The sequence below is a fragment of the Molothrus aeneus genome, chromosome 3, assembly GCF_037042795.1.
Source record: "Molothrus aeneus isolate 106 chromosome 3, BPBGC_Maene_1.0, whole genome shotgun sequence".
NCBI lineage: Eukaryota > Metazoa > Chordata > Aves > Passeriformes > Icteridae > Molothrus > Molothrus aeneus.
Genome location: NC_089648.1, coordinates 84,789,965 through 84,813,016, shown reverse-complemented (window position 1 = coordinate 84,813,016; position 23,052 = coordinate 84,789,965). Strand labels below are relative to the sequence as shown.

The window sequence follows — 23,052 nt, the reverse complement described above, 5'->3', positions numbered from 1 at the left end:
CTCACTATGTCATTTTAGCAGAACACATAGCGTTCCATGCTTATCTTTATATTCAGGTATACATGGGAATGTCCAAGCACCTCTCCTGGGTAGTGAGGAGTTTTACAGTGGATTTGTTGCAACACTGTGGATCATGTGCAGTACCCTGGTGGAAGGCCTCAGAAATTAGTCAGTGGGCTATGGCCTCCCTGTGCTGGACCCAGACAGAACTGTTTTTTAGCACAGTTGCTGAGTTTGCTTTTCTTGTGGATACATTCTTCTCCCCAGGCTTGTTTACTTAGACCCAAGATAATTGGGCAATAGAAACACCTTTATCTTATCTCAAGCTCCTGTCAGGTGGCTTAACTTTATGTCCAGATTTCCAGGAATTTGCTGAGGCTCATTCAGTGAGGGGGGAGGTTTGGTGACGGCACATGGGCAGTGGCTTCTTTGAGCCATTAACTATTAACATCTCAATTTCTCACAGATACTATGCTGCAGCAGAAAAAAAAAAAAGACAGAATATTTTCAGAAAAAAATAGCACAGAATCATGTAATTCAGATCAGAATTAAAATTTTATAACCTTTCATTAAGTATTCCTGATTGAGTGCTTCATTTTGCAACAGGAATGTTTGTAGTTCAATTTTTTTGAATGCAGTTTTGTAGTATGTTGTCTCTTCAGACATGGAGTGGTCAGAAGTACTGACCATTGTCTCAACGACCTAACCTAACTTCTAAATGTCACTTCCTTATTAGTGGCTTCCCAGCAAGATGCTGTTATTTCTGGCAAATTTTATGAAAATGAAGAACACTCCTCTGGCTTGATATATTTTCACACCTGATTGTTCAATTTGAAATATGCTGTATTAAGAAAGATACCATTTTGATGCAGGAAATAAGCATAGGATAGCATAAGCATAGGATATAGGCATAAGCAGAGTACACCAATTGCTACTTCTGTTGATATTCAGAGCAGTAAAGAAGTAAAATACTTTTTACCTAGGTAAAAATTTGCACTGAGGTGCTGCTTAGGGGAATGCTATGATTCAGCATTACTTTTTCATGTGTAAGTTCATCAGTTCCACAGCGGAAGTATACAGAGGCTTTGTAGCTAAAAACACATCAGCCATCTACTGCTGTGAGGTTATCCCTGAACTGAGACTGACTAACATTTAAATATGTTGGAACTGCAACTCTGAAGACCCAACAGCCCAAAATTTGTATGTGTAAGAGTGTTCTCCACAGCCCTTTCTTCTGCTCTGAACATGCAAAGTCTATTGCAAAAAAAAGAACTATTATGTCTGTAGGCTTTTCCAGTATGTTACACTACTCATTGCCAGGGTATTGCCTGACACCTGCATGTAATGAGTTCAAGCATAAAGATATGTATTAGTATTCATTCATTTTGAATAACCTGAAATATCACTTCATAATCTGATCAATAATAACAGTATTTAGTACTTATGTACTATACTTTTCTTTTTTGAAATGCTATATGCAGGATAATTTGGCTGCCAACATATGGAAACTAAACAATACACAAGTCTCAGTGGATTCTGTTTGAATTATAAATCGCTCTTGCTCATGACAGGCTGGGAAAGAGGATTTTTTTCTTCTATTCTGACTATTGAGAAATAACATTACATTGAACATTCCAGAAGATTAGCTGTCTATGGTAGTCATGTCTTTAGATGTAAATAGTGTAGAGATGGAGAATTTTCAGTACATAACTTACATGTATATATATGTATATTACATATATAGAACAATACCACATTATTCTGCAAGTCAGTTTAGAAATGATACTTAGTGAAGCTTTTAACTGTTTGGGAAACAGTTAATAAGTTTATTAGATCTCATATTTAGGAAAGATTGTGTCTACATGCAGCTTGAATTAAATTTATATGAAGTTGTCCTTTTCTTCTCCAGGAATAATTTGTAGGATTTTTTTTTTGCTGGATTTTTCTAATTCAGATTTTACAAATCCCCATTGAAATTGGTATAGATTACTAATATCTCCTTATAAATAATATTTTTTTTTATTTTTTCCCACCTGATTATCTGCATTCTGCATTTTAAATTATTTTTACAGATCTATTCCCACTTGTAATGAACATGGGACATCTGGTAGGAACTATTACTGTAGTAAAAGCATTGCTTGCTTTATGATACTTCCCAATTCTATTCTTCTCCTAGAAACTTAGATGGACTTTAGTTCCTGTTTGATTGATTTCATTGTTGAATGAAGCCCTATGCTTAGAACTGTTAAATGCACGGATTTACCTCACCAGACAAAAAAGATCCCATTTAGAGCTGGCAGGTTAACCACTACTTAGTCCTTGCTATTTCAAAATCAGACAGGCTCTATAGTGCTAAAAATATTATACAGCTTTGAGTGTGAAAGTCTAAATTTGAGTTACCCCATGCGTGCTGCGGAAAGTTTTATTTCTGCTACTAAGCTCATTTTTGTCTCTCTTACATGCTTTCACATAAAGTATATTAATACCATGTTCTTCAGACACTTAATTTAGATGCAATTAAGAACACAATTCAAGGTCAATGGAGCTGTGTAGGCTCCTCCAGAGAGCAATTCAGGAAAGGTAAATTCTTACATTTTAAAGCTAGATGATGTGAATACTGCTAATTGAATATTCCTAAATTTCAAGGACAAAATGCTACAAATTTATTTCAGAGATGCCTTTAAGACTTATCTGAAGCCTGTGAAAATCAGAAGGCAGACATGCAGGGAGCTCTGAATGAATCTTTCCATTTCAAAGGAATTATAATGAGTTAGAGATGCTTTTTATCTACACTGTACCTCCATGAGTATAATTCAAGACATCTATAGATGAAACTAGATACCACTTTATATTATCCGCTGATAAGTGTAGAATTAGTTTATGATTTCAGGTTAGATGAGTACACTAATTTCTGTACCTTAGGAAAGGGTTTGTCTCTATAGAAAGCTAAAATCAGGGATTGTAGTTAATGAGTCTAAGGCTCAATTTAAGACCTACATTTTCAGTTTGTTAGCATTACATGTATTTATTTTTATTAGTTATACAAGCATAAATATTAATTGGTATGCAAGATTTCTTTCAATTTCACTCACTCAACATATGTATCTTTTAATTTTATAATATGTCTCTTTCCCCTTTTTCCTTCCAAGAATATTTACAACTAAAATCACAAACCTACTTGTTTTTATGCATGATTTGTGTGTATGGCTGATCACAGGTTCATAGAGGGCACAGGGCAAATTGGAAGCATTTAATTTGCCTTACTCCATCTGCAAAATCAGTGGCACTTAATTGCAGATCAGTGTGTTTTCCTGAAAACATATTTTTCCCTGTGTTTTTACACCTTTCAGGTGCAAAACTACACATAAAAAATCAAGGACACACTTAAAATCTAAAGTTAAATATAATTTACTTCATTCCATCTTTTAATTATATGATATTTATAATGCCTTAGATTTATCTGTATGAAAATATGCTGCTGTGGACTATGGTTGTGTAAAAATATCTAATCCTTTAATTGATAACTCATAGGTAAATTGCAGTATAATATTATGATATTGACTTTTATTTTAAATTCTTACTAAAATAAAATTATTTGTATCATGCTTTCCAGGTGTTTCAGAATAAAACTGCTGAACCAACCCTGATGCATATGAACAATTTTCTAAATTGTGGAGGGAATATTTTATTTTTAAAAATCCCCTCACAGGCTTCTTCATTTTCTTTAATTTTAGCTGATGAGAAAATTACATACATTTGTGTCATTGCAGTGCTCTTTCAGTTCTTGATATTTTGGAATAGTTAATTTAAATGAGTCAAAATTCCCTGAAAAATCATTAAATACAGTAGGTGGAATGATCTGTAAATGAAATGACTTTCATAATAAGTTCAGCAACTCATTAAATCCCCATTTAAGAGAAATGCATAATATTTTTCTTTATGCCAGGTGGCACATTTCATCTATTTTTCTTCTTGAAATTCCCTGTGGTCCTGTGTTTGTCTTCTGTGCAGCTACTGCTTTTCAATTCTTTATTATTTAGAGGTAGAAAATGAAAAAAAAATCCAAATGTATTCCTTTCTATTTCACCTCCCTCCCTGGGAAAAAAATAGGGAGAAAATATTAGGAACTAATTTCTAGGCATAGGGAAAATAAGAAAATGATTGGGAACAGGCAGGATGGAAGAATCAAAAGCAAACCTTGATAATCTTACTGCCTTTTCCAGTGACTGTCTCATGAGATGTAGATTTCAGCAGTAGATTTCTTTCACTTTGTGGTTTAGCAAAACTTTTGAAACAGTCTCCCCTTGTATCTATGTAGCCAAATTGGGAAGACAGGGACTGGATGGGGGGACTGCAAAATGGATGGAAAACTAATTGAGCCAGCAAACTCTAGGGGTATTGTTTCTTGATTCCAAGTGTGACTAGGAACCAGTGGATGCTGGGGATGAATACAAAGGCCCACACTCTCCAGCTCTGTCCCTCACTGGATAACAAATTGGGATGCAGCTGCAGCAAGTTTGAGGGTGACACGAAATGATGGGAGAACAGTCGATGTGTGGATTCTAGTACTGCTAGACAGAGAGATCTTTAAAATCTGGAGGCATGGGCCGACAGGAAGGTCATAAAGTTCAGGAAAGACAAATACAGAATCCTGCCCTTTGCCTTGAATAATGCCATTTGTGAGTACTCTTGGAACTGCCTGGGTAAAAAAAAACTTTAGAGAAAGCACCCAGGTGACTGAGTGGAGAGGCTGACTAAGAGTTAAAAGTGTGGCCTTGCAGTAGAACTATCATACTGGAGTGTATGAGCACCAGTGTGGTCACCAGGTCATGGTTATTATTTCCTCTTCAGCACTCATGTGGAAAATTGTGTGTGGTTTTTGTGTCCTCCACCATGCAAGAGAGATATTGCAAAATGAAGCAAGTTCAGGGGAAGAACCCATTTAGGGGCCAGGGGCTGGAATATCTTTTAGACAAGGAGAGGCTGAGTGAGGCTGGAGGAGAGAGAAGGGTAAAAGGGATCATATTACTAATTTGGACTGAGAAAAATAAGATAAATTATTCCATGACACATTTCAAGGGTAAAAATATGCTTTCAGTGTCCTCTGTTGCCACATTCTGTGTTGTAAGGGGAAAGATAGCTGTACAATTAGCGAAAAACTTGCATTCATACTTTCTTCCTCAAATTTGCAGAATACAACAATGCTTAGAGGTATCAGCAACCCTACTATTAGGATTTTTATAATAATCCTGCGTGTATGAAAAACCTAATAAAATGGTGTATGCTTTATCTTTCTAGTGTATTAGAGGAGCTGTTAGGTGGGAATGAAATATAATGTCTAGAACAATAAAGGGGCTTTATTAGAAAGACTGAATCCCAAAGAAAAGGTGCAAACAAGTTGTTGTTTATGGATACAGCCTGCATGAAACAGAAGTGATCACACACACCCACAACCAATTGTAGCTTCAGACTGGAGCCTTAGGTCCCAGTCCTCACCTCTCAAAATGAGAACTTAGCACATGTTTTAGATGAAATTACTGCAGTTGTAATTAATCAGTGTCACCAAAAAAAAACCCAAACAAACAAACAAAAAAACCCAAAAAAACAAACCCAAACTTTTTTCTCCTCCTTAATCAGTAAAGAGAAATAGATTTTTGCTCAGCAATTGTGTTTTCAAACAGAATAAAGAATCCAGAATTAATTAAATCATTACTTGGCTTCCTCACTGCCAAGACTGCTATTATCCTGGAATAATGGATTCTGTAATGTTTTAACAGCAGCTGAAATAAGGAGGAAACAGTGCAGGCAGACATTCATTCCTGTTCATGCCTTCTATCTCAAAAATGCTTATAAATTCATATTCATGTCAAAATTATAGTAAACTCTTCTTTATATTGCTTTAAAATTTGGTCAGTACCAACAAAAATACTCTTCTTCTATTTTTTATTACGGTGAAGTGCCTTAGTAAGGTTGCCTTTTTCCCCATGGAAGTATGAGGTCTTTAACTCTCAAACCAGTACTATTATTTCATCATAGAATTCTCATTTCTCTAATTCATTATTTTCTCCTTCAAAGAAGTAGAAGAAATATCATCTAAAGGTTTTATACCTGAGAACTTGTTCTGCACAGTGCAGTAGTTAACTCTAAATATATTGTTTATTGAAAAGAAAGCTGAAATTTTGTTGGTTTTTCTTTTCTTGTAAATTTTAGCAAAATTTAAGCAAATTTTTTTTTTAGCAAAAAAATACATGTTTTTGATGGGTTGTTCTTTCATTGTAGCTGGTCACTGTGGCTCACCAGACCCGATTGTAAATGGCCATATTAGTGGGGATGGTTTCAGTTACCGTGACACTGTAGTCTACCAGTGTAATCCTGGCTTTCGACTTGTTGGTACATCTGTCCGAATTTGCCTGCAGGACCACAAGTGGTCTGGACAAACTCCTGTTTGTGTCCGTAAGTACAATTAATTTTTCACTGAATTTTTGCTTCTATTTTAAATGTAATTGAATATTAATAGTGGATTGGATGTTCAAAACTGTTTGGGCTTGGATCAGAGGTTTAGTGGACCTGTTGTCAGTTACAAGGGTTGTTATGATCCAGTTTCTAACCTAGCATGGACTTGTTAATATTTCCAGTAACTCCTGATATCTGTTGTTTCAGAAACGGGATGGCATAGGCGCTGAGGGGGTTTGAATAGCAGGCTGCAACTGTGTAACTTAATCCATCACTTTCTCCCTGTCCAGGCATAGTTGTAATGCCAACTGTGGGCTTGCTGAGCCTCTCTCCTATTTTTTTTTCCATGAAGAGTGAAAAATTCCTTTAAGGACAAAGCTGGACTAGTGTTCATCTTGCATTTCTGATCGTGACTGCCTGTTTTTGCAAATTGGCCTCAAGTTGTCAAGCTGACTTACCAATGCAAGCAAGGCATGGCATTGGATTATACTACATCTGTTAGGAGAGATGTTAACTTTTTTATAGCCTTTACTATTTTCTCAATTCACCTGTTTTTGAAAATCCCATTATTAAAGGCTAGAATTGCGGAGTCTTTCCTTCTCTAGTTCTTAATTTGTGTGGCAGATTATCTGACATTTTCTGAACCATCAGCCATTTAATCAGTCAAGTCAAATTTATCCGTTTTTTATTTTGTTACTTTATTATGTAGTTGATTTTATTTCTCTTTAATTTCAGTTTTATTAAAGAGCCCCATTTTTATACATATTTTTTATTTCTAATGGAGAATTTATATCAACTATTTCAGTGTTGCATTTTTTAAGATGTCTGTAATTCAGGCATAAGCATTGTCTACACAGAGAATCACTAAGAGGGTCAGCTTTTCTGTTCAATAAATACCAAATTTCTAAATGTTCAGTATTTTCTTGAAAATTTTTATATGTATACAGTGGCAGAAAATATCTGCCAAATGTCATTGCCCTTTTAAAATCTTGTTTATATCTTCAAGTGATTTATATTCATTAAAGGAGTCACAACTAGCATTGTTACTATTAGTGCATTCATTTGAATGTGGAGTGAATAGAATTCCTCCCAAAGAAAGGGGCAAATCTGGGAGGGCATAGGAGGGGCAGGAGGCTGCTCCTTCTTATATGGATGTTATTGCTACCATTATAAGAACTGGCATCAGGTTCTGTTATTAGAGTTTGCCTACTGTTTATCATTGCAAGATGGTTTTCTTTTGCTTAGAACACCGCCAGACTAAAAAACCATGCAAGATGATTTGGTTTATGTCAGCGTCCAAACTTTAGGGGATTTTCCTCCTTTGATTAATTTACTTAAGAAATTCCCATAACAATTAGACTGTTATTTCTGGGATGTAAAGTGAAAACATACTGTTCACCAATGCTAGGAATGTGTTCTACTGAAATATTTTTCTGACTGAGTATTGTGGAGCCTGAGTTAGAAATATGGCTCTGGTGGGTTGATGTTGGCTGGATGCCAGGTGGCCACTGAACTACTCTCACTCCCCTCCTCAGAAAGGCAGGGGAAAAAAATAAGATGGCAGCTTACTAAAACAAAAGGAATGTTTGCATGTGCAAGCAAAGAAAATAAATTTTTCCTTTTCTACTTCCCATGAGCAAGCAATGTCTGGCTGTGTCCCAAGAAAGAGCGCATCAGCCTGTGTAACAGTTGCTCCAAAACATGTGTGTAAATAATGGATGATACCTCCCCTCCTTCCCTGCTGCCACCCTGCCCCTTCCTCCTCCACCCTCTTAGCTGTTTTATCTGAGCAATCATACAGAATGGAGCATCCCCTTGGTCAGCTAACCTGGTTATATTCACTTGCGAGTTTGAGACCCTCCCAGCCTACTGGTGGGAAGATGGAATGTTGGGGAGACAGCAGTGATGCTGTGCAGTGCTGCTCAGCAGTAGCAAAACAGTTGGGTGTTACCAAAACAGTTGGGTGCTCTCAACACCTTTCCAGCTAATGAGACAAAGCACAGCACTGTAAGACATCCATCTCAGCTAGATCCAATACAATAGCAGAGACATTACAAAGACATTAGAGGTTGTGCCCCTGAAAATTTGCCCCAGATTGGTCTTTATTTTGTGAGCTTTTTACAGAAAATCATATTTTTTTATATTTTTAATTTACTTTGAAAGGATTTTTAGATTTGTAAAGTACCAGACATTGTTGTCTTAAAAAATAATACCTAAAGAAGCACTTGTAGTTCTACACCCATGACTACTTAACATTCTTAGTTTCATATACAAGTCAGCCTCCTTCATCTTGCAAAATTTGTGACACACAGGTCTTTCCCCATCTCTCTACTGGATAATCAGTTGGACCACACCTTAGCCAAGTATTTTCTGAAAGGTCTTTCCACTTGCTTCTTATTGAGATTTAATAGGAAATAAGAAGATTTCTGCTTAGTTCCTTGTGAGTAGCAGCACAACGAAATCAAATGAAAAAATAAACATGCTTATAGATTATTTATTTAAGTAGGATAAGTATCACTAGTATAGAGATGAGAAGTTCTGTGTTTGTGCATGTGTGCATATATACATTCTGATTTTACGTTGTTAGTATCTATGCTTTTATATCTTTTTCTAAAATATTTTAATATCTTGTCACATGGGAAAACTAGAGCTTGACCATAATAAGCCTATTTTATAAGTTCTGTTTTAGCAAAATCAACACACATAATATATAATGGGAAAGATTTACTCCCCAAAATTATTTCTTTATAGTCATAAGAAAATCAGATTAAAAGAATCACTACTTTAGCAAAACAATGCAAGACCTTTGAAACTGGAATACTTCAGAACTCCAGAATGTTCTGAAATAGTGCATCAAATTTGTTTGGCTCTACTACATGTTAAAGCTTGATGGGAAAAAAAATCCTTTATTTGTATTAGTAGGAATTTTTAAATGCATTTTTAGTGGTCTAATGAACCACTAAAATGCATTTAAATGTTTGTGAAAATGCATATATTTTATATATATATACACATATAAATATAGATTTAGATTAATTACAACTTTCAACATAAGGCAAAAAGTAGCACAGTTAAGAATTCTCAATAAATATATCCTATTCTTTTTCTTATATGTCTTGTATAAATGTCAAAGACAAATTGAGAAGGGAAAAAAAAAAAACCAAAATCAAAAACCAAAATGGCAAAGGAGCTCCAACCCGCAAGTGGTTCCATGGATCAGTACCTTTCACTTAGGTGTTAACCTGCATGTTTTTCTTCTAACAGCAATCACATGTGGACATCCTGGGAATCCAGCTCATGGAATGACCAATGGCAGTGAGTTCAATTTAAATGATGTGGTAAATTTTACCTGCAACACTGGATACTTACTTCAGGGTGCTTCTCGAGCACAGTGTCGAAGCAGTGGGCAGTGGAGTAGCCCTTTACCCAACTGCCGAGGTAAGAGTTTTACCCTCCCTCAAAATACTCAAAAAAACTCACAAGCCTGTGCTTTAGGAACTTCTTCTCACCTTTATTTGAGTTTCTGCATTTCTATACTAGAGATTGTTGTTACAGCTGAGTATTGGGGAAGCTGAGATTTTCAGTATTTTTACCTCAAAGTTCTCAGACTGCAATCACCAGCATCTAATTTATAGACATATAAAGTGAACTTTGTATCACAAGAGTTATATTACATCAATAAATGACAGTTGCCTGTCTAGCCTGAATTATGTGCATTTTAATATAGTTTTCATAAATAGTCATTATGAAATTGAATATTTATGTATCAAAACATTATTAATTCTCTTTTTTCCTAGCAATACCTGACAGATGTGAAACCTCATTTTTCTTACCCCACCAAAAAAAAAAAAAAGGGATAAAGTAAGATTTAATTTTGCTTGGTTTTATGTAAGGACATCTGAGTTTGATTTGTGGTATGCTATGAGTAAAGTGGACATGTTTGAGGGATGAGAATGAAGCAAAGGTTTGTGTTATGAGAAAATCTGTATCAAATGAACATATTAGGAAAGGACAAAGAAAAAACATTTTAAAACACAATCTACAATTATCAGACTGAATTCTTTATCCAGATCCCAGTAGTGTAATTATGATTAAAACTCTCTGGAGTTAACCTTTTTTTACTCCTTCCATTTTTGACCAATGTTTTTATTTATTTTCTTTAATTTTTGGCTATTGTTGCAGAATATGGAGCTAACATCTCATCTTTGGTCTGTTCAACCAGTATCTTGATCAGACACCTAAAATCAGTTCACTAGATTAGTGTTTTTATGTTATATGCCCCAAAATAACTTCTACTGGTATAGTACATGCTTTTTCAATGATGAATCCATTAAGATACTGATATTTAATGATTTTGTGAAGCATTTTCTTTTTAATCACTGAGGCAGACTGAGAATATTCTGACCAAATCATAGATGCAAACTGACAGAGAAGTGAAGGCAGGACATGAGGTAAATCATGTAAGATATACTGAAAGATCTCAAAGGCCTGGGGAAAACTTCTTGAGATACTCTATGTCCTTCAGTGCCCTTTTTGTGAAGACTCTGGAAGGAAATGTATTTTAATGGCTCTAATTTACACATTTTTTTTCCTGGTCATATTCAAAGCAGGAATTATCTGGGTTCATTTATAAATGTTAATAACAGTGTTAATTTCCAAATATGTAAACTAAAAACAAATTTAAAAAATGCTTAGAGTCTGGAAAAAATCTGATGGCTATGTCTGCTATGGAACATGCAAAGAAATAGAGCACAAAAATTTCTCCAGAAATTCAGTGGTTACTGAGCTTTACTTGAGTATTTTCTTTCACTATAAAAATATTAGAACAGTGTAAGTACTATGCTTTTGTTCTTTGTATCATCTTTTATAGGCTAAAAGAAATTGCAGGCAGCAAAGTCATTCTAAGGATACAACATTGGAATTAAAGATCGTGTAATAAGAATTTAACTTCAGCTGTTGTACTTTTATTATCTCCACCTGTTGGTTTATTAAAAATCTTATTGTACTACAACTGTTGTTTCTAAGAATAATAATTATCTTTGGTGATTAGCTCATCATAATGTTTCAGAGATAGCTGATGCAATTTCAGGCTCAGTGTGTGTGGAATTAGATCTTTCATTCTCATTAAAACGATAAAGACATGGCAATTCCCTGAGTCACTACCCTCAGAATTTATTCAAGTGAGTTAACTAACATAGCAATATAATTATTGGAACAGAGAAACAAGAGTTAGCAAACTGTTTCTGTTTAGGCTCATGGGTTTTTTTCCCTTTTATACTGTTTTCTTGTGCTGCACCTAAGTGTACAAACTCGTCTGTCTCATCTGTGAGGCATTTAAGTAAGGTTTTATTTGTTGGAAACACATACTTTTTCACTTATACCATAGATGCAATCAGAATCTGCTCTGTTTGACTGCCAGAGGAAGAGACAGAACAGCTTTACTCAAGTTCAACTGCATTTATGAGCCTAGTTACTCAGCTATTTACAGTGAACTCCATTACATTTATTAAAAGGAAAACAAAATCTAAATGAAAGCAAGGAAAAACAATGCAAAGACTGAGAAGATTTTTTAAAAAGAACCTAAGAATTAGGATGCTTACAGTTACTACAACATTATTTCAGTGGTCTCTCCTGTTTATTTTTGTTTTCCTTTTAAAATTTATTCACATGAATTTGAGTTTGATTGAGGCCAGTTTATGGTCGGAAATCTTGTTTAGGGAGGTTGGTTTTCCAAAAGGAGTGAGTATTAGAGATGCAACTCTGCCAAGATCCATGCACTTAAGAATGGTAAACTCCTACCAGAATGGAGCGGCCCGGAGTTCTCTTAGCTTGGTGTCTACAGTTTTGGCTGTTCTCATGCAGGTGGTGAGAAGCTGGACTTTTGCCATTCACTCAGTGCTTCTTCGCTTCATTCTTCTCTTCATTTAGTATTTCTTTCTCTATAGCAAGATATATTTTTCAGTGACTGTCTTGTATATCTTCCATCTTGTATATCTTCCATCATGAACTGCAAGGATCCACCTAATTTCATCACCTGCTCCATGCACTGTGCTAAAACCCAGAGTGCTTTGCTGCTAGCCATGATAACACTGCAACTGGTCACCTCTGTGACCGAGTTTAAGTGATTTAAAGGGTTTGAAAAAGTTGTCATGAAGTTTGCAATTTGTTCAAGAATTCTCTCCTCATGGAGAGTAATATACTGTCTCAAGTGACAATAACTGTTGTAAATGTATTTGTGCACCAGAAGATGTTTAGTTGTACTGTAAAATTCAATATCTACTTCAGCTAAAGCATATCAGTGTTAGAGTAGTTCTATACCATTCTCCTAGTACCTGCATGTCTGATCTAGAAATTTGGGGGATTCATCCTTCAATTATATGAAAATTCAAAGTGCTGTAATATAATTGCCTTGATAATTGGTAGTGTTTCTCATTCTAGGTTAGGGTGGTTGGTTGACCTTGCAGTTAGTAGCAGTTTCTCTCTGCTGTTCCTGCTCACTTTTCTTCTCAGGCGTGTGCTCTCCACAGGCTGCAGAGAGTACCTACTCCCTCATGCACTGCCTTCTCCTCTAAGCTCACTGTTCCCTTTCTTACTTCTCACTGTTGTATGTGTGTGTGGCCTCCTCTCTCTGGTGTATTCTGCCCTTTCCTAAATATATCTTCATAAAAACGAACTTTTCTCATGGCTCACTTCTGATTTGAAGAGAGACTGAGAATTGGGGCTGTTCAGCTTAGGGAAGAGAAGGTTCAGGGAAATGTTTCTTATCATTTATACGTATCTAAGGGACAGTATAAAAAAAGAGGTCCAGACTTCTTAGTGGTATTCACTGAAAGTATGTGATGCAAAGGGTACAAAATCAAACATAAGAAAAGGCTTTTTAAATATGAGGGTGATAAAACACTTGAATAAATTTCCCACAGACATTGTGGATCTTCCATTCTTACAGCTATTCAAAACCTAACTGGACAAAGCCCTGGGCAAACTGTTTAGTTGTCACTTCCAAGTTCAAGTATTCTTGTATACATATGATGACTAAAGACCATATATATACACCAACAATATTCCTATGCCAAATTTGGTCTTACTGAATTGATTAGAACTTATCTACAGCAAGTAATAGTGCTTGTTCTGGCATAAGCCTTTACTTCTAGAACTGTGTTTTATCCAATGCATGGAAAACATTTATTTTGAAGTTCATTGTTAACAATGAATTATGATTTTTTTTAGAAAGAAAGTAAATCTTCCAGGTCTTTAAATATCCTGCTGGGAAAAGATAGCTTCCTGGCAAACTCGTATCATTCAATTCAACTGAGATTTTACATATGACCTTTCTTTCAAACCTCGGTTGAGTTCACCTGAGTCAATAATGAACTTGGCTTCATTTGGCTGAGACTGCACAGCAATGCTACAAATTAAAGACTGCTGTTTGAAGCTATTGCAGAATTTATTTATTTTATTTTATTTTATTTATGTTGAAACTGAGCTGTTACATGTGCATACGAAACCTTGATATTTTAGGAAAATAAAGCTGGCACAGTTCTTAGGCACCCTTTTGCAATGATACATTGCTTCTGGCTGTTGTGTCAATAGTACGTTAACGGTTAGGTAATCAGTGACAGGAAATTTAGTAAGGAAATTAAATGGGAGGTTTTGGAGAAGAAAAAAGTAATGCACACAAAAGATCACATTTGCTATTTAAGATCTGCATGATAAAAACTTGTATGAAAAAAAGGATTTTAATGTTTGTATTTCCTAAATGCACTGCAAGCATTGAATTGTTTTGCAATGATATTTCCCCCTACTCCAGAATGCTCTTGTGTCTGTTTTGGCTCAGTAAGTAAAACCTTTATCTCTGAAAATCTGCATATTTTTTTTAGTATTTTCTTTGGACCTGTGTTCTGAGGTAATGTTATTCTTAAAATACCCATGCCTTGGGGAAACTACTTTCCCACTGTTTCTGTCACAAGTGAAAAAAGAGCATGTTGTGATGTTAAGGTACTTTGTGAGATAGAAGCCCCAATTTTTTAAAAATTATTTAAACATTAATATCTATTTTAAAAATTGTATTTAATCCTTTTGATGGACTCAGTATTTTCTAAAGATTGGCGACAACTTTTTCTGTGTGAAGGTCTCTGAAGTATGACTTTAAATTCATAATTTAAATTCATCATTATCCACATGGCTCTATCTTTACTTTTATTTATTTGATAAAGAGCAGGTCAAGCAGTTAGTTTACTTGCCTTTAAACTGTAACCAAATGGCATCAGAAAAATTACAATACCCAGATCTCTGTTCTCTGCTGCAAACCTGCCTGCGTAGAGCTTGGAGCAGCCTGGATGTGCTACCCCAGAAGTAGTTATGACTATATTAAATCCTAACCCAAGTATGTTCACTGTTTTGTTGGTTTTTTTTTTTTTTTTTTTCCCATTAGCAGTTTGGAACCACTTTCCATTTAGTCTTTGGAAGCACAGAAAGCCAATCTCCATTCTTTCTACTTGTCATAATAATTCCTAACCATCAAAATGAGAACTGAATCAGGTGGTCTTATCAAGGCTCTGCACTCCTGATTGCACTGCAGGTCAATTCTTCACATATTATGCTTGAAGCAAGAACTGCTGTATTAAACACCACACTTTCTGCCTGTATTAAGGCAGACTTATATTCATAATCTCTACCAGGAAAAGTGAATATCCTTTGCTACCGTTTCCTTCAGAATTCCTTTTATCATTTTATAAATGAGATTTAGGAGCTTTACTCCTGTTAGAAATATGTTTCTAAAGACCAGAAGCACTTTGATGGGAAGATTCATTTGGGAAAGTTGCAGAGGTTTGAGTTAGCTCACATTGTCCAGCCTGTATCAGTAAGTCCAGGCTATTTTTTAGTAATAAAGAATTCAGTTCTCTATTTATACTGCATTTGTGCTGAATTTCTAAATTGAAAGTTTTATCTTTCTTTATCTCATTGGTCTTAGATTCTTGAAAAGTTTAATTAGGCTTTTATGTCTTATCCAGATACTGGTATCTAGAAAGAATTGCTAATTTTATCATGTTCTATTTAGTGGCTATGTCATTTGAATCAGTGGTAATATGTTCCACTCCTTCACTGACAAGAAAAATAACCTTTCTGATGGCAACTGATAGACTGAGATTGGTGACCAATTCTTCTCATCCAAAGATAAAGCAGCTCGGAATTTAGGCAGTTTTCAATCTGTGGAGTCAAGGATTTGTATAAGCTGAGAAATGCATTTTGTTCAGTTTTGTTTTTTCCAGAGTCAGAGGCCTTTGTTGTGACTTATTTATACTTAAATGTATAAATGCCTAATCTGTTCATATTGGTAGCATGTTGATATTCCTCAGATGGATAACTTGTACTTGAGTGAGTTTCCTTAATAAGGAGGTGGAGTGCCATGGGAGATGCCTTAAGGTGTCTGAGATATTCTCTTGATCTGGCAGAGATGCCCCTCTCTGGAGTGAAAACAGCCTGGGTATCAGGCAAAGACATTTCAAAAGTTAATAGAGACATCTTTTGAGGCAGCTGAACAGGTCCTTATCCAGGTGAAAAACTATGCTCAGATTAATAAAGAATCTGAAGAAAAAGACTTTAAGCCACGATCCCAGAGTTTATAACATTCTGACAAAACCTTTTGTGTTAATATTACTTGTACATAAATGCCCAAAAATTAGTTTTGCATACAGAGAACACAAGAGTAAAATAACAGGTAAGTACTTTGTCTTTCTGGTCAATTTGCTATTGTAATACCTGGCAAAATCTGAGAAGTTTTCATTCTTGTTTATTGTTGATTTTGCCTTGTCCTTTACTAAAATTCCATTTACTGGCAATTTTGTCACCATGCTTTCACAAGCAGAGCTTTCTTTCTTTTAATTGGCAGCATTTTTAAAAATTTTTCAGAAAACCAGAGTGAATTCTCCAGCCTTTATTCACTCTTGAGTGTTAATCCCTAAACATTTTCTAGATACCAACATTAATGCAATACTTTTTGCATAAAAAAATTTTTAAAAATCTGTTGATAAGATATAAAAGTTTATTACAAAAGCTTAAGATAGTTTCTGTCAAAAAAAAAAAAAGAGAACAAGAAACGAAATACTGTGAATGATGTACTTTTTGATGATCATTCAACTTCTTAACAGAAAGCTGCCCTGGAGGACTCTGACATGGTCTTTTAACTTCTTTGTCCTCAAGGGTTTGAATCTACTCAGTGTGAGGTTCCAAAGTTATCAGGGCAGGCTTGGAGTATTCTCCAGCTTTTCTCAGAAGACTTAACCAAGACTGACAGAATTCATTTCCCATGCAGCTCTTGACAGGTGTCATTGAGAGAGAGCAATCTCCATCTACTCTCTCTGTGATTTACAATTGAGTCCCCAGGGTGAAAGGCAATTGGGGAAATACTGCCTGAGTTCTGTATGCCAGCCAACTCAAATTCTTTTCTAAAGTACTCCTTACTGCAGCCCTTCTTAGCAACAGCACATTTGTGTGTATATTTAAAAACTGATAGCTGATCTTAAGTGGCACTGCAGGCATAATTGTGGTTACTTTTTAACTTGAGGGATCGTAGTCTCTTGCATAATCATTTGGTAAGACTTCATGTATGATGCAAGGATTTTGTTCACAGAGCACATGCTTAAATTATGCATTTGGTGACTGTTTTGTATTTCATTCATCACTGAGCTGTCTAAACAGATACTACTGATATTGAAGTGAAAACTCTGAATCACACAGAAAAATTGATTCTTTGGGACCGCAATATATTCCTTGAACATTCCATATTTCTGGTCTGCATAGAGAATTAACTTTTTCTGTTCTCCCTATCGACTTGCAAAAATAGTTCAGTTAAAATTGCTTTTGGGTGTCTTTGGGCCAGCATATCTTCATGAAGCAAAGTTCCTTTTAATTTCTAATACTGACTTCCCATAATAAGCAAGCCCCTCCCATTCAATCAAAGAGAATACCAGTGCATCTGCAACTTCATTCTCAGACAAAACAACAATAACAGCAACAAAACCCAAAACGAAACCAAATAAACAAACAAAAACCTTAAAACAAACAAATGCAAAACCCCTAAAACCACCAAACAAAACCACCCAAAAATCCCACGAGAAAGTAAACTAAAAATATAGATTTAATGAAAAAGGATTCTTCCTACATCATAAGAAACTTAATCTGATAAACAGTATGAATCTTGTCCTGCAGCTTGGGAAGAATTCAGTAGTGAATTTCCTCACACAAATTTGCACAAATTTTGTGCGCTCATTAACGAAATTTTACTGTAAAAGTGGATGTTCTGTTTAAACTGTGAATGCCCAGTTTATAGTGCTATATTCCTTAGATAAAACAAATTTGGATGATACTAAATGCAGACTACTAAACATGCATCTGTACTGTGGATCTCTGTGAGTATAGCAAGGCATTCTATTTGTACGAGGATAAAATTTTCTAAAATTTTAAATATGATTGCTATATTGATAAACTGATATTAATTCGCCTTTGGACTATTGGCAGAGAAATGTAATTATTGTTTTTCCACAGGATTTTACATATATTGTTACAGCCATAAAGCACAATTCCATCTTTTTTTATCTGTGTCATTTAAGGGAAGAGCTGCTATTGAAGTTGTAGTTGCTAGAACAGGTAGGTATCAGTGGAATGGAAAGGTGTTATTTTGTCATAGTTACTTTTTGATACACACTTTCATTGGAAAATGATGCACTGATTATAACATGGGTATAGGTCTCAAGACCTGAATTCTGTTCTCTACCAGTACAAATATTCCATACAACCCTGGACTTCATTTTTTGATATGGTGGATCACAATAGTGGCATTGTGTAATTGTGAGGTGGAAATCAAATTACCATAAAAATAGTTTTAGCTTAATAAAAAGATTTTTAAATATTCACTTCTATGTCTGAAATTAAATCAATATGTATTTTTAAATTAAGCAGTGCCTGGCATTGGAGCTGACTTGCTTCTACTTATTTAGATGATTTTTCATTTGAACCAAGTGGCACATTCACAGGAGTTGTTTGGAGCATGGCTCAGGGGTTAGTATGGACAAAAGGATCATTCTTCATGAGCTGTTCAGAGAAATTCACTCTGTTCTGGAGGGTAGCAGCACACAATGGCATGGACTGAGCCACCATCTACTGGCCTCATGCCAGAAAACAAGTGTTGGCTTTCTTTAATTCACATTGATACAGATGTCTATTCAAATGTTTAGGAACATGTATACATTTATGTGGAAAAATTAAGTGTAAGGATGTGTTTGTACAAGGCAACTTATAACTATGCAGAGGATGCAGGCTAGTTCCAAAAGCAGAAACTTTACAGCAGCATCTACCCAGCACTACACTGTGTCTAATTGCCTAGGAAACAGGGTTAATTAGGATGCAGCATGTGTTGTTTCTGGGAATTGTGCTGGTTTCTGTAAGAAAGGATTGTACTGTGAGTACATATGAGCTCCTTCAGATCTAGCTTAATGTTTTGGTAAGGTAACCTGTCAGTGGACTCTACATGTTACAGACTTTCACATGTGCCCCTATTCTAAAATGATAGTTACATTGCCAGTGCAAGAATTAGACTTAGCTGACAAAAATTAGTAACTATGGAAAAAAAGCAGTAACAAAGAATGTGTCATGTAACAGAAAAAAGCGTTTTCTCTTCATAATACTCTTAAATAGAGATCCTCAGAAGAAAGGATTTTTGGAGCTCTTCAAAGCAAGTACAGAGACACAGACTTCCACATCCAAATTTTTTGCAATTTTCAAAGAGCAGTGAGATATTAGGACTTGATATTTTTCCCTGTCTTATGGAACAGAAAAAAAATAGCCAAGAGCTAAAGAGGTATTTTTTTTTCTATCAATGAAATCTTACGTAAACACAAATTTATTTAACCTGCATTTATCTAATTTCTGTATAACATGTTATGGTCATAACAATACGTTTAAATAAAAGTTTTTTATATATAAACTATTATAATGTAAGCTGAATGTAGCTTCTCTGTTGAATTATTTCATAGGATTCACCATAAATCAAATAGGAATAGTTTCAGTTAGGAGACTAAAGTTTTATTGCTGCTCAGGAGCACAAAATAAACCAAAACAACAAACTGATCTCTTTCATTGAACATAATCATTTGATGTAATACCTTTCTAATGCTTTGTGTGCATCATTGTAATTCCTAATTTTTAAAAATTTATTGGACTTTTCTATGGAATTATATTTTCAGTGTTTTTAATAACAATTGGTACATGAAAAATAGGTTTCTTTATGCCAAAAAGAGTTCTTTTCCCCAAGTATTACTTCTAAAATAATTTTTATGAAGGAAAACTTTAGATTCATATGAGACATTCTTTAGACCAAGGTATATGTTTGTTTAGAATTGTGAGGTTAAAATTATGAACATTTAACACTTTGAAGAGCATCATTTTAAAAGATAACGATAAATAAATTAAAACTGGATTTTGCTCCAGATTAAATTTTAGGATGTTAAAATTTTTCTAAAATCCTGATGCTTTTTAGCTGATTGAATGAAATGTCCCTTCAATGAATGAGTATTTGCACAAGATGCCTTTCTAGGGTATTGCCTAATCATCACATTTAAATCCTATGTATGGTAAAATTTAAGCTTTTGAATAAAAGGAGTAAAAAGCAGTCCATTGAAGACTATGTATATCTTACTTCTAAAATGATAATCTTATCTATATTTTTGTCCATTGATTTATTTTTCATGAAAATTGATTTGAACTAAATGACATACTTGAATAGTAGATTCCCGTGGTTCTTTGATGAGCTTTAATTTATTATAAGAATTATATTGTAAGTGGGTTTTTTTAGATTATTTATACTGTTATCTTAAGAATGAAGGTGGGAGGGGTGGAGTAGGTGTTTGTAACTTTTCATATCGTTTTCAGATTAACAGACAACCAAACTGAGTATTTGAAAAAGTCCCTTCTAACCCAAGCTTTTAAATGATTCTGCAGTCATTGCATAGTATAAAATGAAGGGGTGGGGAGGGTAGCTACACTTTATATAAAAACAAAACAGTCATGAAAATACCCATAATTTTTTCTGTTTTTAATGGCTATCTGAAAAAATTACTTCATGCTTTTTGGTGCTTACCCTCACTCCTGCTCCCCTATCAAGTATTTGATTTTCACTGTTGTCATTTACCTGTTCTACATATTAATAGCAGAAAATTTCCTTAATATTTGCAGCAAATTTTCTCATTAGAGTAAAATTTTTTTAAAAAAGAAAATGTCAAACCGTTGAACTGTTCCTTCACATAAAAATTATGTAGAAGACCAAACTAAGCATACCAAGGGAATGATAAAAAATCCCTCCAATTTCTCTTTAATCTTTGAACCACTTGTATACTTGATACTATGTATCTTGTTGAAGATTATTAAAAGAACTGGAGTAAATTGTAGTATTACTTTCAAAGCAAAAAGATCTGGTGTCTTACTCAGGAGTCAATATTTCTGATATTTAAGTCAAACAAAACCCACAAAGGACTGTAGATGAACCGCAGTCACGAGCTTCTATTCAAGCAATGAAAATCATTGCTGAACTTATTGCTGTTATGTCTCAGCAATGAAAACTGTTTGTCTTACAGTGGTGAACTGCTCTGATCCTGGCTTTGTGGAGAATGCAATTCGTCACGGACAGCAGAATTATCCTGAAAGTTTCAAATTTGGAACGAGCGTGGCATACCATTGCAAGAAGGGCTTTTATCTCTTGGGCTCATCTGCACTGACCTGTAAAGCTAATGGGTTATGGGACAGATCATTGCCAAAGTGTTTGTGTAAGTATCCATTTGGTTGGATTAGCATTAAAGAGTTGTACATGATTTTAAATCATGATAGAAAAAAGTGTAGCCATCTGTTAAGGACCAATGTGGACTTTAAGATCAATAAATTGCAAATTGTACATCTCAGTAAGGAAAGATTAAGACAAAATATCATGCAACTTACCATTATTAAAAATGTGTTTCCAGGGAACTGAGAAACTATTATTTCAAATGCCAGAAAGTCAACATCAATTTTCCCTATTGGTGAATTGTTAAGGTATCTGGAAACAGCTAGGGAAATCTAAAATTATTATTTATTTGTTATAATCTAGAATGATATTCTAAGACTATTAATGCCTATATCCGATATTTATATTTTTTCAGACTCATTGTAGTGTATATATGAGAACAAATCTGTGAAATATTGCATAGAAAAATTTGGCTCAAGAGGGTCTTTTCATAAACTCACTTCATATTTCCTCCGTCACTTTCTCCTCAGAGAAGGAGAAAATCTGGTGTTTCCTATGATCAGTAAGCTTCATATCAAACAAGATAACAATTTGCTTGAGTTTAGTTTCCATTGAGATATTTTCCTTCTCTGATCACTGTTAATTTGCTGTCACGATTTCTATTTGCAATGCAATGAAAAGAAGTAGTAAATGAAATTGAAGTATATTTTAATTTGAAATACATTAGATGCTTTTAAAGTTTTTGCTTTACAGAATTGCAATTTTTTTATAAAATCATTTATTTCATGCATTTACACTTATATAGCAGAACAATGAATATCACTAGGTTGGTGAATTTATTTCTTTATTATGCTTTTTGTACTGCTATGTATATAATATTCACATGACTCAAGTATTTTTTTTTTCACAATAATCTATGCTTTCAATGTCTGTCAATAAGAGCTACAACCTGAAAAAGTGGGTTTATTCACATTTCAGTAGTAAAATAATTAAGGAAAATACAAAATTTTAAATACAAAATAGCTAAATAGCTGCATATTTTTTTTTTTAGTTTGGCCCAGAATATTTACTGGTGCCAGCATGTTCTTTACTTCTTGTATCTTAGAAAAATAAATATGATTTAAAATTGTAAAAATTATCAGTAATCCATTTTCCTCTTGCTCACTCTAGTTCATCATATTACTATAATAATATTACAGAATAAATATTTTATTTCACTATGCTGCTTAAACTGTACCTAGCTGTAGATATGGTAAAGCTACTTACATCATCATATCTGCAATATATAAGTGCATTACAGCAATAGCCTTATTTAGTGTCTTCCTTCCTATTGCTAACCAAAATAAGCTGTGCTATTTCTAGGAAAGGATCATGAACAGAAATGAATGAGGAAAGAAATCTATATATTTTCAGAGAAAGGCTAAACTGGATAGGCTACTTTTATTCATAGTTTTGTGCTTAATCTTACAAATGACCAATAAATCATCTATAGCAAGAAGAAAACAAAAGCTATGTAAGAGTTGAAATCCAGACAGACGTATATTTTGTGGAACCAGCCTTGTATTTAAAAGTTGTAAGAGTTTTTTTCTGTGCTATGAGAACATCTCATAAAGTTGTGTTCTTTCCTTTATTAGCCATTTCTTGTGGACATCCTGGGGTACCTGCAAATGCAATTCTTTCAGGAGACAAATTTACATATGGCTCCATAATTCACTATTCTTGCACAGCGGGTCGAAGACTCATAGGAAATTCTACGAGGGAGTGCCAAGAAGATAGCCACTGGAGTGGGACTCTCCCTCACTGTTCAGGTACTTGTACCAACCATTATC

At 34.6% G+C, this 23,052-nt stretch overlaps 1 protein-coding gene across 1 annotated transcript in view; it reads left to right on the top strand.

The window, feature by feature from the left end:
- The window catches only part of CSMD1 (CUB and Sushi multiple domains 1), a 1,074,877-nt gene that overhangs the window by 1,014,427 nt on the left and 37,398 nt on the right, over nucleotides 1-23,052 (top strand). The window contains exons 53-56 of the mRNA XM_066547292.1: nucleotides 6,280-6,453; nucleotides 9,718-9,891; nucleotides 21,081-21,269; nucleotides 22,858-23,031. Coding sequence (XP_066403389.1) covers nucleotides 6,280-6,453; nucleotides 9,718-9,891; nucleotides 21,081-21,269; nucleotides 22,858-23,031 — 711 coding nt within the window. The remainder of the gene's footprint in view (nucleotides 1-6,279; nucleotides 6,454-9,717; nucleotides 9,892-21,080; nucleotides 21,270-22,857; nucleotides 23,032-23,052) is intronic.